The 14,942-nt window shown below is 33.6% G+C and overlaps 1 protein-coding gene across 5 annotated transcripts in view; it reads right to left on the minus strand.

Annotated features, from left to right (window-relative positions):
• Nucleotides 1-3,835: 3,835 nt before the first annotated feature.
• Nckx30c (solute carrier family 24 member Nckx30C) overlaps nucleotides 3,836-14,942 on the minus strand; it is a 53,407-nt gene continuing 42,300 nt past the window's right edge. For all 5 annotated transcript variants that reach the window (XM_083081544.1, XM_083081542.1, XM_083081540.1 and 2 more), the window contains 3 exons: nucleotides 13,510-13,645; nucleotides 9,665-9,917; nucleotides 3,836-5,116 (listed from right to left, as the gene is read on the minus strand). In XM_083081544.1, coding sequence (XP_082937670.1) covers nucleotides 4,876-5,116; nucleotides 9,665-9,917; nucleotides 13,510-13,645 — 630 coding nt within the window. In that variant the 3' untranslated portion in view covers nucleotides 3,836-4,875. The remainder of the gene's footprint in view (nucleotides 5,117-9,664; nucleotides 9,918-13,509; nucleotides 13,646-14,942) is intronic.

Below are 14,942 nucleotides of genomic sequence, written 5' to 3' on the forward strand. Positions count from 1 at the left end.
CCGTCTCGTCGCGTTCATCTCTCGAACATAAATTTACACATGTATGTGTGCATGTATGTGCGTGCATGTGTGCATTGAAATCAATTTTATTTTCTTCGATTTAATTTAATTCTCTTCTTCTCTCTCTCTTTTTCGTTATTTTCCAGCTCTACATAAATAAATGTGCCTGCGTACGTGCGTTTTGACAATTTGATAACGCAAAAATCGAATCAAACGATTTTTATGTACTAAAATATAGCACATATATTTTATACACAACGATAAATATATTATATATGAATGTATGTGTGTATGTAAGTGTGTGTAACTATGTATGTATAATTCGAGTCACTAAAAAGTATCCAAGTGAATGGCATGTCTTGTACTGAAACCTCTTCGTATCATTATTTTGGAAGGGGAAATATATCATGAAACAAACTATTTCCTCGCATACGTTTATAACCCGGCAGATCACGGAAAGTATTAATCTCTCAAGTCGACATTGGAAACCAAAACTGGCCATCTCTCTTCACCAATGTCGATAATGTTTGTCCTATGGTATATTACAAAGCATAAATTACGCGAGTACCGCTGCGCTTTGAGCCCTCCGGCACGACCTTCGACTTATCACGCGATTCACTGCTAATCCGCTTTCGTTGTTTCGCTCACGACTGACAGACTAATCCTTTTCGTGCCCCGCACATCACAGCGCAAAATGCCTCGCTACTATTCTCCACTTTTCTCCCGCAGCTCGTACACATTTCCCCATTTATGTTCGACGTCACGAAGGAACCCAGCTTTGTTTTCCACTGGTGATCGCTGCTAAATCCGAGGGGCGGTTTGCCGCTAGCTGTCACGTCCGTATCGAGCGATTACATCTTTTCCTTACGCCGAGCAAAAGTTCATCCGCTCACGCGCCTCAGAGATTTTCATTTCAGAAATCTGATTGTGTTTCAAAGTTTGCCTACACGATTTAAGAATAATGCTTTATCTTTTTTCCATTTATAATCTTTTCAATTTCAGATATAATTTACTCATTGGGTAGAAACCTGATGTAAGACTGAAACCACTTATAATTAAAGTCTCGTGGACAAAAGTCTCAAAACGGTTATATCGATAAATAAAATTTCATAAAAAGGAAGAGAGTTTAGAATTAATTGGCAGTATTGCCATGCAGGCGAAATCCTTTTTCTCAACGTAATGCTGAAAGCTCTGTCGCAAAAAGGAGCATCGCTATCTCAATTAATAATCGACACCTTGAGGGGAGGTCGTACTGTTGCCAAAATTGCTGCCATTCATTGCTAGCATCGTAATTATAATTTTGCCTATATTCCGAGTACCCGCAAATATTTGCACAATTTCTTTTTCACAAGCTCATATCATTGTAGTTCAACTATTCTTCATCGTTCAAATAATCGGTTACGTTTCACGTTGAAAAAAATTGATATAACAGATTGCAACAAAATTTCGTCGCGGTCTTAGTATGTTCTGGTACTCTTGCTTTCGTCTTGTTATTACAGATCTTGACATTGTTAGTCCTGGACATTAATATTTCGGATCACCAGTCAACTTTAGCCTCTCTTTCTAGGCATAACAGTGTGGCTCACGACGCTTTTCGTCGCGTGAGAAATCAAAGTAGCAGCACGGAATAATTTTATAGAATAATCGAGCGCGCGAATCGGATTGCACACGTTGCTACGGTTTAGGCAGATCAGAGAGACAGGTGGACATAGCGTCGGAAGGCTAAACGTAAAATAACTCATACGGCGCGATGCAGAGCGTAAGCTACGAAAGACCGTCCTCCACGTATTCAATATCAGGATCATATAGAAAAAAAAATATTGTTATATGCGAATATAATATACTTGTGTACATATAATATATTCTGCATATAATGCGTTTCGCGTCGCGCCGAATTTTCTTCATACTATGTACGAGTTTGATAATCTAAAATTCGACTTATCAATTAACGTTGACAGTATTTTTTTATATAATTATGGTCTCTTTCTTATCTCTTCGCGCCACGGATCGATTTTTGCGTCAGCTGTGGGCTTAATAAAAAGCTAGGCCGCTTTTAGGCGTTCAGGCTAGAGTATCACTTCTCTGTTTACATCTCTCAACGTGATAGGTATAATAACATTTTCTTCTCATCTTGTACGTTAATCTAATCGATATCACATTATAACTATTATCTCTATGTCCTTAAAACGTATCCTTTACAAACGTTCTTTACAACACGGGTTCTATAACTTGAAACTTAAAAATCGTTCATTCTGTCACGCTTTAACCCTATACATATTCCTATATTTCTTCTCCTTTTTCTCCATTATAATTCTCTCTCTCTCTTTCTCTCTCTCTATCTTTCCCAATCTCACACACATGCATACTTCCGTGAATTCGTTCATTCTGTTACCCGTTTGTCTTTACTGTGTGTACACGTACAATAACCATAGTAAGTTAATATTTTCTAACGATACCTTTTAGTAATAGTGCGTCGTAATGTAATGTCGAAAACTTGAAAGAATTTAGCGAAAAGAACAGTTGCTCAGAGATTATCAAGCGATGGGATATCACGGAAAATGCAACGACTCTTGCTCGTTTCTTTTCACGAATGTATCATAATAGTGCGTTATCTGCATGTTCCGTAATTTAACGCATATCGTCTTGATACTTTTCTCTATGAAGAGAAAATGTCGCACGAGAATTCGATCGTGCGTAAAGTGCATCAACAAGCGATACAAGTGGTCTTGATTGATTATAAGAATCCTCATGCGATGTATCAATTTGAATCTGCGATTTGCAAGAATTTTCTCTATGCACTTGGGAAGGTCTGCTTTCGCATGTTGCTTATAGATTATAGTTACGAGATTAATGATAGTAATTATATTTAAGAGGAAAAAAACACGCTCGGAATCGGATCTAAATGTCTTACGCGAACGAGACGTATTGCATTATCCGAATGGATTCACTTAATGCTGATCAGCAATAAATAAATTGCTACGATTTTGGCGATTTTCCATGATAGTATTTATAATACATTTTCTAGAAACAATACTTTGTTTTTTCTGAATTAAATTAAACACTTGAAATGAATCAAATGAATATTTTCTATCTTATAAAAATTAATGCTATGCATCGATGAACACATTTTTTTTATACTGTTTGAGAACCAACTCTCTTTGTTCCCTGAACTTGTTCCTAACGATTTAACAAAATGAAAAGCGAATGAAATATAATCAACAAAGGCAAGATCAATTGATTGCTAATCAACGTATCGCATTTTTATCGCTACTCTATCTTATTCACGTATCAACAGCAACATCCGTTCCGATCGTATACTGAAAATCCGGTGCGACGGTCGACCGTTTCGTTTAATTGTAAGACATGTATTTACCAGTGTCTGAATTATATCGTTTAATAAATCAATATTTGGAGATTTTCAATGATATCTTTTCAACACAATTTTACGAATATAGAGGAAACATTTTATATTAATTGACCAAACACAATTTTATTTTAATTAAAATAATGTGATAAAATAATTAATGTAATGTATTAGAAAATTTATTATAAACGTAGAAAGAAATGAAATATTTTTGCACATTTTGTAATTCTTTGATGTAAAAGCTCGCATAATATATAATATAGCATTGTTATTAGTATACAAAAATAAAAAGAGAGACACTGTAAATGAAGTGTAATGTATGTATACATTCGAGATTCATGAGCATACATCATTTCGTCGTCGAAACGAAACGTCGAACAACACACCGCATTGAGTTGAAATTTCGTGAGCATAACAGATTAAAGTTATATCGACTATTTCTACGATTAGAAGATAAGAGTCTTAAGAAGTAAAGAGAATTCTACTTTAGAGGAAATCGGCGAACGGTCAGGTCACTTGCTCTCTCTCTAAGGATAACATTATATATAATATATTCGGACACGTGAGCGTGCCAAGGAGTCAAACGAGAAAAAGTTGTTTATACTGACGAAATAACTTTGCATTTTATATAAATTTGATATTATTACTATCGATTGTACAGGTATATCCAAAAAAACGCGTAAGAAAAGTTTCGTAAATGCACGAATCAAGTGACATCTAATGCGATATGCACATGCATGATTAGAATTGGAAAGCTTTTGATCAAGAATTGCTATGTAAGATATAATTTTTTTGTAAACTTTCGTTGCAAAAGTCTAGTCAGTGAATTAATATAGATATTGCGCAATTAATTTGTCTCGCGCACGTACCGCTTATTAAGCAACAAGAGAACGAGAAAGAAGAAGAAGAAGAATGAAAGAAAGAAGAATATGACCAGAGAGACTCGAATTATATGTATCAAAGAATTCTCCTACGAATTATATAAAATTATGCTAGTTTGGTCCTTGGCACGATCGGCTAACGCGCTCGCCATGCCTAAATAATAAAAGTAGCGCACTCGAGCGAAGTGGTACGCTCGATTAATCCTTAACAAGACGAGTATTTCGTTTCAGGTATTTCAAGATTTATACAATATGTACACCTCTCGCACGACTATAAGAACAAAACGCCTCTGCGTGATACACAAAATTGCTGTGACCTGATGATCGGTGACAGTGCCGTGTGCATGTATGTGTGTTTACGTGTATATATGTACGTATGTGTACGTTTGTGTATATGTGTGTTCATGGGTGCTGCTCTATTGCCGTTCGATCATTAAGTTTCCTTCACGCGCACGCGGGAAGGTAATGACTGGGTTTGCGCGGTTCTCTCCTCGGTTAGCACCGCGGGGAAGAGTTCTCTCGTCGGCCGATGACGATGATGATGACGAGACTCGTAAGTGTGCGTCCGTTCGCAGACGTGTCGCCTTTCTTTCCGGAGGAGGTTCTAATATCTCTGCTGCACCGGCTGTCCTACACCGGACAGGTCAACCATTCGTACTCGAACATCAGCGAGACGGCGACGAAGACAAAGTAGAGGATGAACATCGTGAAACCGAGTCCCTTGTTCATTTTCCATTTGAAGCAGGCGATGCTCATGATCACGAAGAGCAGCATGCAGAAGAGTATCGCTATGCTGCACACCATGCCCACCGAGTTCACCTCCACGGGTTTCCCGTAGATCAAACCATACAGGAGCCACGGAACCGGAAGCCTGCGGGCAGAACCAAAGCGCAAATCGAGCCTATATTCATTGCCCGACGATCATCGTCCCTCGAGAGAGGTACACAGATAGAATTAAAAACCTCTGCGCTCCAATTTTCTCTTTTTCTCTGATTATTATATTTCTTATTTTAATTATCTTTTCTCTAATTAAAAAAATAAAATGTATACCTTTCAAATGTCAATAATAAATATTCTAAGAAAAAGAGATGTAAGTAATAGTTGCAACAACGTGAAGGATTATGTGAAATTAACATTTTAGTTTAGTGAAGGTTTCTTATTCGTCATATTGAGTTTGCCAGCTAGTAACTTCTAAAAAGTCTTGAAATTATATAAATATTTTTTTATCGCTCTGAAATATATTAATTATTTTGTAGGACGGTTATATGTTGTCAACCTGTCAAAAATTATCCCTTATATTTTAATCGTTTATTTTATTTAACATTTATTTAATTATTTATTTAATAACATTTATTTGACATTTATTTAATTATATAAAAAACTGCATATATTCGTTATGATATTACGTCATCACACAAATTGCGAAACGTGGCACATGCTTTCGATCAAATTTTCCGAATATATGTTTACATCGTTTGTATTACGAATTCTATTAGATTTTTTACAGCTTTGTGATTATGGGATCATCCGGCAGCATCGATCGGGTACAAACGTGTGCGTGTGTGGGGGTTGCGTTTTCTTTCCCTCTCTATAAAGCATATCTCTCTAAATATATATATATATTTGACGTACATTATCTATAATTCATATTCGTCTATAACAATATTGTCGACGTTTCTTGGATATATATATATATCGTTTGACGTGCAGTCGCAATCGCCTCCGCACAAATATGGAGAAGTATTTTTCTCCACTTTCCTTTCAAGCTCTCTGCCAGTTGGCAATCGTTCGACGAATGCATGGTTATGATTGATCGTCGATGAAAAGGATCTGATGTTTCGTCGCGACGAGCAATTGCCAAGAGAGAGAGAGAGCTATGGAGGGATGTGCGATCAATTTCGAAAGATTGGATCTTATAGCCGTGAAGACAAAGTGGAAGACGATAATGAATTCTTATCGGTGACAGCCACAAGTTGCTATACAAACTTTGCTTTTCGTTAAAGATTGCATGAGAAATATCACGCGTAAAAATCACATTGAATAAGAGTGTTAAAATTGCAAGATAATTTTGTTTCATTTAATTTTTGGTTAATGTCGAAAATGAAAAATTCTTCTCTTTACTTTTAATTTTTCGCTTACTGTTAATACTTTAGAGATCTAGATCTGTAATAAGTGAATTTGAGTGTAAGCAGGTATAAGGAGCTTAAATATTTAAGTGCGAGCTCAGAAATTAAAAATTGGTAAATTTTTGTTGCTTTGAAGCTCATCATGTAGTTCGGATACCACGTTCTTTACAAGTATTTATTTTTATTAAATAAATAAAATTTCACTATTTAGCGATGTAAAAAATGAAATTGTTTCGTGTAGAGATTTTCGAAATTTATCTGTAGAAAATGAGACATTTGGAATATTATTTGCGACATTTGCACTGACAATATAACAATGCCAAAGGATGAATAGCGAATGCGATTATAGTGAAATAGTAAGAATATATCGACGGGTTTGATTTGACTAACAATTCCATACGCCTCTTCTAACTCTGTTTAATCATCGGCAAAATTCTGATTCATATTGCATGTGCGAACGTATTACGAGAGAGAGAATATATGTGTGCGTATGTATGTGTAAAAAATATATATATATATATATATATATATATATATATATACACACAATATTTAGTACGTATACTAAAATGTACATAGGAGTACGTATACTATACATACATATATGTATGTATACACATTGTATATATACATAGTATACAATTAAGTACATTGTATTTGCACGTACACACGTGCGAGGAAGTTCAATAATTCCGATATTGCGCGATTCGTCTATTGAACTCTACTGTGCCATTGATATCTTACGAACCATAATCGTTTCTGCTGCCTATCAATTTCCGTTCTTTAAAGATCTCACCTATTGTTTAAGTAATATCGAGAAAAATTTCTGCAATGGTTGATATCAGCTGATGCAAAAATTATGAATTAATATTGCATCTTGCAGGAATAAATGTGAGTTTATAAATTTTTTGAAATAGGAGAATTTCTTTCTGAAGTATATTATGTTTAATTTTTTTCATATTTCTCTGAGTAAAGAATAAAAATAATATTGTAATTAAAAGGAAAGAGAGGAAAACAAGTGCCACGTTAACGTAGATATTTTTTTAATAATGAATAATAACAATATGACAAAGCTCTAAAGTATCTTGATATAAGTTTTGATGCAACAAAATCTATTATATTTCTATAAAAGATATTAAAGATTATATAATTAATATATAATTTGAGTTGTTATCTATCAACATATGTTGTAGGCCCATTTAAATATTAAATCAAATATCGAATAAAATATTGAATATATTAAAATATTCAAAAATATTCAAAATTCCATTAAAATATTTAATCCCATTAAAATATTTAAAAATATTCAATATCCTATACGATATTTGATTTTATTTAATTACTTCATAACATGTTGACAGATAACAACTAATTATATATTTATAATGATTGAATCATAGACATATTAAATATATGTACATATCTTCAAAATAATGTATGTTTAAATATAAGCTTAAATACTGCTCTATTCAACATTGCATCATATAATTATGACAACTATTGACTATGCATATTCTTTACACAATATTAATAACAATAGCACAGTTTCTTTCTGTGCTAATAACGTCTGCAGACTATTATAATAAGCGCTCCATGAAATGACAATAAATGGAAAATGATGAAAGACGTTAATCGCGTATTTCATTAATAATTTTCATTAGCTGGGAGTTTAGATATATTATAAAATTTAAAAAGGAGGATTAAGAGAAAAGAAGAAAAAAATATTATCCTTTATTAAATTATAGAGACCTAGATATTTGCAGTCCAAGTTTTGATATTATTTTGTCGCAAAATGTTATCCTGATATATTGTTTTTCTCATTTCGTTCGAACGAGTTAGTGTTACCGAAATTTGAGATTGATATTCTTTTCCGAAGCTTTTCGGTCTCTTTGGCACACGGCCCTTTTCGTTAATCGATCCTTCAATATAGTGCGACGTAAATGGGTCTCGGATTCAAAAACAGGAAAAGCAGTAGATGCTTTCAGGAGTATATTAAATTTCTTTGTTTCTTGCGACACATTTTAGTATCTATGCTATTTTGCTCTTTACCGACAAGAAAATTTTTGAAAAATTATTGCGTATAATATTTTACGTATAAATACTCGCAGGACATTGTCTTTTTTATTGAATAAATTAAAAAAAATATTTTGTAGTTTTAAAACCAAGTTTTTCCCGATTAATAAAAACAATTGTAGAATTAGATGATTAAACAAATAATAATATTAATTTAATGAGACAAATTTATTGACATTAATTAAATGGCAAATTTATAATACTTAAATTAATGACTGAACTGGCAATCTCAGAATAACAAAATAATATAAAAAAGTTTTGCTTCTTTTTAATTTGTTTTCTCTCTTATTATTCGTACCACACCATTCACTTTGTTATAATTTTCTCTCACGCCAAATGTTAATAAAAGACGTGTCGAGAATGCTTATCTTTCAACATCCTTTTGACATTTGTATCTCTATCGTTCAGTTTATGTATGCTAATTTATATTCTAACTTTTTTTTATTTTTCTCTTTCTCTCTTTTTCTCTTCCAGATTCGAGTTAATTCTAGTGGAAAATCAATATGACATTTTCTATACAATTCTTTTTCGAAAGATTTTCTCATCATTATCTTATCTTCTCATCTAATCTGTATATATTTATCGAATCTAGCAATATCTATCATACATATTAGAGTATATCATAAAGTTTTATTCACGTGCGGAATCAATGAAAAATACACGTTGTTGCGACTTTTCTAAACTAGAAAGACTTTATGCCAAACGATTTTCGCTTTCACATATACGTATTTTTTTAATAATACATATACTTTACTCTTATCATATAACATGTACATATTATTTTAATAAAATATTTCTCAGAATGATATTTTATTTTCATATTTTAAGAGTAACTTTTAGTTTTATAAAATTTGTCGAGCAATTAAGATATTTCTTTAATGGTTTCATTAAAAAATATTTTAATAATTACAACATTTATATAAACAATGATACATACACGAATAAAACAAAGTAAAACGCGTAGTAAATTGAGAAATATTGTAAAATATTGTATAATATTCACGCAATTTATTAAATGCGATAAAACAAAATAACATAAATGTAACAAGAATGAAATAATATCGATATTAGTAGATATCACTGGACGCAAAATTATGGAATTTTGTAAAATTGAAATTTTGGAATTTTTTGAAACAAAATAAATGCTGTATACTTTCATACGTAATATATTGCAGGACGACGCTATATTGACGAGATGTCTAAAAGATTTTGATGCTCACCCAACGGTCACGTCGAAGATGTTGCTGCCGACAGAACTCGAGACGGCCATATCGCCGTATCCCTTCCGCGCCACGATTACGCTCGTGATAAGATCCGGTATGCTGGTGCCGGCTGCGAGGAACGTCAGGCCCATCACTTCCGGCGGTATGGCTACTGTGTCGCCGGCGACATTCGCCCACCAGACCATCAGGTACGAGTACGCCGCGATCCAGAAGATCGAGCCGATGAAAGTTATCGGGAAAAACTTTTTTCCTGAAATTAAGCGGATGAATGGCATCTGTGACCTGTCCCGGGTTTATATAAACTACACTGAGAAAAATCGTTTGATTGTACCAACAAGACGTATCTAAGAGAAGGCATTTTGATTAAACTAAGCAGAATTTCTAGTTATCACGATAAGACTTGATTTTTTATAACTAGAACGTTATAGACTTTACTATAAGGATTTGATTAATATTTTCTAGTTGAATCTATAAAACTTCTTGTTATATTAAACATGGACACAGTGATGCCATTTTTTTGTAAATTTAGTATTATTATCAACAGACATACTAGTGAATCTACCGGATTTCTAATTAATGCAATCAGATTTTTTTCTCGGTGTATAACTAAAATCTATAATTATAATATATAATTAATTTCGTTAACAGCGCTAAGAGGATATACCGGTATATAACGTTGATATACCGGACATTACGACGTAATCTTTTCCGTATCAAAATCGAGTCGGAAAAGACGAGATAGTTGCTGCGACGATGCAGGATGTTCTTTCACTCAATTATGCAGTCAGCCATGTGGCGCCAGCGATCTAGTCGCATCACTTGGTTTCCAGTTTCCATTAACGGGAGTAGTTTAAGTATGTTAAATGTGCTTGGTCGATTACCATTTCGATATCGTTGGCTAATTGATGTACGGGATACGAATCTGACGAATATAGTTCGTTTCGAGTATAAAAATAATAAATCAGAATAGAGAATATATAATTATGGATATACAGATGATTGGCAATTGAATATATATCGTTAATAGAATAAAATTTAAGGAAAGCTATCAAAATTACAGAGATGTCATCAATTAATTAATCTAATGATTTAATGATGGTGTAACTTTGTAGTTAATTGTGAATTAAATTAATTATTCATTTACAATCGTCAATATAGTTATTGTCCAAAAAGACAATTTATGCCGTTGTTGGAAAAGTTCTCAGTAAATAGCATTTTTTCTTAGCAATGTAATGGCGGACAAAGTCGTTCTTTGTTAATAAAAATCATCAGTTTTCAGACATCAATGATGTATTTAACTATGACGATGAGAGTGAAGCTCGAGATATCTAATTCCGTAATTTAATCCTAATAACCGAATCTCGGGGGTTTAATTTGAGAACGTTGGAACAAGAATTTTGCTTCGAGAAGTTATTTATTGTTAGTAGAACTCAATATATATTATATAAATGATTTCGTTCTAGAAACGAATTTTTTGGCATTGATTCACAAAACTAATTTATTTTCATGATTATGATTATATCCAATCTCCAAAGCGGAATGAGATTACAAAACGAAAGTTTTTACTACTAAATTGTTTTCCATATTAGCTTTTTAACTTAAATAAATGAAAATACGCAATGAAATAATTACGCGATAATTAATTTGCTTAATTTAAGCGAGATTAATTATGTTCAATTATTCGGACAGTTAATTATTTGAAAAACGAGAAAAGAATCGCATCATAATTTTTTTTTAGTTTGATACAAAAAATAATCGCACCTATATTTTAGCAGAGGATACATTTGCTAACTTTTTAATTGATTTTAAATCTTTTTTAACATATATATATATTTTTTCTCTTTTTTTTTTTAAGAAAGAAATCTATCAATATACATAAGAAAGAAATTTGCATATAAATTTTTCATAAAAATATTGACAAATAAATAAAACTATATATAATTTGATGGCGATCTTTGATTCGTTTTGCGGTATGTACAATCTCGCATTAATTGATTGCGGTAACGTTCATATTAATAGATCAGTAATCAAAGACCCATGATTGCTGAAATTCAAAGGACATATCGGAATTTTAGTTGACAATAGAATGAGTATGTACATATCTATGTATCCATGTGCAACAATCAGTCGTCGATGTGAAATTAACGTGTCAATATCTTTCGTCGCGGGTATTGTGCAGTATCGCAATAGAGGCGTGTTATTAGGCCGAGATAATGCAGGAGGCGTGTGATAAATGGTGGCTGCGAGATGCTTTGAATAATAGCAACGCGCGAGTGACGATCACGTTGATCTTAACATTTATTATTAAATTGGAACGGGAGCACGTACCAAATGCAATAGAGATTCACTCGACCTCGCGATTCCGATAAGCGGCCGAATAGTATCACCATACATATAACGTCTTCCGCGTGATAATCCACGATTATCGTTTCATGTTCTTATCGTGGGAATCCGAAAAAAGATTTGATCCTTATTTTTTCGCCACGCTGATCTTCGCGACAAGGTACTGTTACTTATTACACGACAAGAATACATGAAATATAAATTTATACGGCGAATTAGGGATAAATGCCATTTAATTAATCTCTTGTGTTATGGCTGAAAGACGAGTTTCATCTCGGCGAAATCGATGGCTCGGAATCCCAAATTCCCGGAGTTGAGCTAATATTACCTCGGGGGTCAATATATATACCGGGCGGGCAAAACATGGCGCGATGTTTGCGCTGATTGATAGGATTTAATTTGATCTCGGCGTTTTTAGCGAGTTAAAAAAACACATACCTTCACAACGGTCTAGAGTTTTGGCCGTAATTAATGGCGCATTCGAAACACACGCTTCTCTACAACTTTTTCCCTTCCTCGGATAATATTTCTGGCGAACGATAAATCGTCATCCATGCACTTCTATCAGCATGACGATCAAATATAATAATTAATGCATAATCAAATATCAAATTTAATTATCACTCGAAAATTCTTTTCCTATCTATTCTCTCATCTCTTGTAAGAGATATGATATATATATTTATTATAGTTGGAGCAATTTATTGTAATCGAGAGAACAGATATTCTCCTTTATTCGTCATCGCAGAAACCAAATAATTTAAATAATAAGGTAGAGTGAAATTGAAAGAGAAATTATTTTGACATATTCTTACATCTTAACATTATTGTCGAATATTTAAGACAAGGTATAAGAGAGCTTAAAATATGAAGCTCATAAATGTATTTATCGATTAGAGATACTTGTGGAGAATTAAATTTTCGTGTTCTTGAGGGTTTCTATATTCGTTTCATAAATATCCTAATTGACTTTTCAGGAAGAAAGGAGTGAGTCTTGCAATGGGCGCAAGATATGCAAATGAAACTGCTTAATCGCTCTTGCGCTTTACAAAGGATCTGCTTTTGTCTTTGCTCCAGTTTTCATCTGCCTCTATTCAGAACCGATTATTCGTCGGTATGGAGGAACCTAATATCGCTTGAACAGTCAACAGCGAATAAAAATATTAAAAGAAAAGGCTATCGAGTAAGGAATTAGTAATGGCGCAAATATCCATCTATCATATCAATCAAATATAAACGATTGCAATAGATTTTCGCTTAATTTTTAAATCACAAATCTATTCTATAATAATTACTCTTATTTAATTCTATAAAATATTACAAATTATATCTTCTTTTTTATACATGTTGCGTTTTATACTTTATGCATAATCTTTTTTAATCATTCAAACTGAGAAAGATAACATTGCAAAATAAGAGCTGTTTATCACGAACGAAAAATAATTTGTTATATTATTCGTTTGCATTCATACAAGTATAAAAAGGTGATTACTGATTACCTCTAGGTGTTCTCGTATCTGGTAACGTTAACCAAAGAGGAAATAAGATTGGCGCGACCAAGATGTAAGTCAGCCTTTTCCTCGGGCTGCTGGGCCAGCCCATATCCAAGGCCTCTGGAGGTTCATCCTCTTCGCCCTATGAATAAACATATCGAAGAGTTAAATTCTCCTTAAGTCGCATTTTTACTTTAATCAAAGATACCTAAACATTAAATTTATTTATTTGCCGTTTAAATGGCAATGTTTCACCGCTATCTCGAGGAATGCGAAAGTAACATTTATTCGCATTATCGAGGAATGCCGCAAAGCTCAAGAATCCTTTTAAAAACCACGAATTGTTGTAGCAAAGGCACAAAGTGTCTTTCCGTTATTCAGGCTCGAGCAAACCGCAATACAATGCCATCTCGAATGCTTGTATAAACTATCGTTGTTTTCAGTCACGCCGTCATTCAAGAATGAAATAAACCTAGTTTCAGACTAATCCTCCGTTTTGAATGTCTAAGCATTAGCAGGGATTATTATTAAAGGACGGTACTTGCCCAAGAGAAGAGTATTATCGCTCGAATTAACGTGCAAGATCAAGACCAATGATTATATATAATTTTAACATAAATAAATGATATTATTTTATTGTAACATTGTATTTTTCGGAAATATAAAATCGTAAAAAATGAAAATTAGACGAGCTTCGTCTAGTTCGATTAATATCGTCATGAGCCATTTATCTTGAATCTCATTACTTTGCTGTAAGCTTAACGAGGCCGCTGGACCGAAACATTATATGAACGTTCCCCGGGTGCGTCTTTCGTCCCCGAAAATCTGGAAAATCGGACGGTTGGTGACTTCGCTGCGTTTATTCGTGAAGCGCGCGCGCGGGTTTACAACGTGCAGCGGACGGGTGGGATGCAGCATTGACCCAGATTCTCCGATGCATTCAAAATGAAAAGGTCCTCTCTCCGCTCATTTAGGACAAAGCCGCCTGAGACTACTTGCTGTCCATCCGGGCGTCGCGATACCAGCCAGCGCCGGCTAATATCCTCGAGAGAGCTTCAGATTAGTCGATTTCCGATTTATATTTCCGCAGAGTAACTTTCCAAATTACAGCGACGATTATGTATCCTGCTCGGAAATTGTTTCGCCATTTCTTTGCGTCATTGTAACTGCGATCGACTGCAAGAACGAGAATTCTTTTGTGACAATAGCGATTGTTGCGATCCTTTTTATGATTAAACGTTAAATTCTCGAGTCTTCTTTACTCACATTATGCTAGTTAGAAGCATTGTTACCGCAAGCTATTTCTTTTTCGATTTTAAAACAAATTTCATGAAAAAAAAAAATGCTTTTCTCCACAAATTTTACACGTTTATTGTTATATTTGACGACATGTTAGAAATACGTGATTAAATTTTCAATTAAAAAATTAATTATCGTTA

The sequence above is a fragment of the Camponotus vicinus genome, unplaced genomic scaffold (assembly GCF_025532165.1).
Source record: "Camponotus vicinus isolate PSW18456_S1 unplaced genomic scaffold, iyCamVici1.0 SCAF_11, whole genome shotgun sequence".
NCBI lineage: Eukaryota > Metazoa > Arthropoda > Insecta > Hymenoptera > Formicidae > Camponotus > Camponotus vicinus.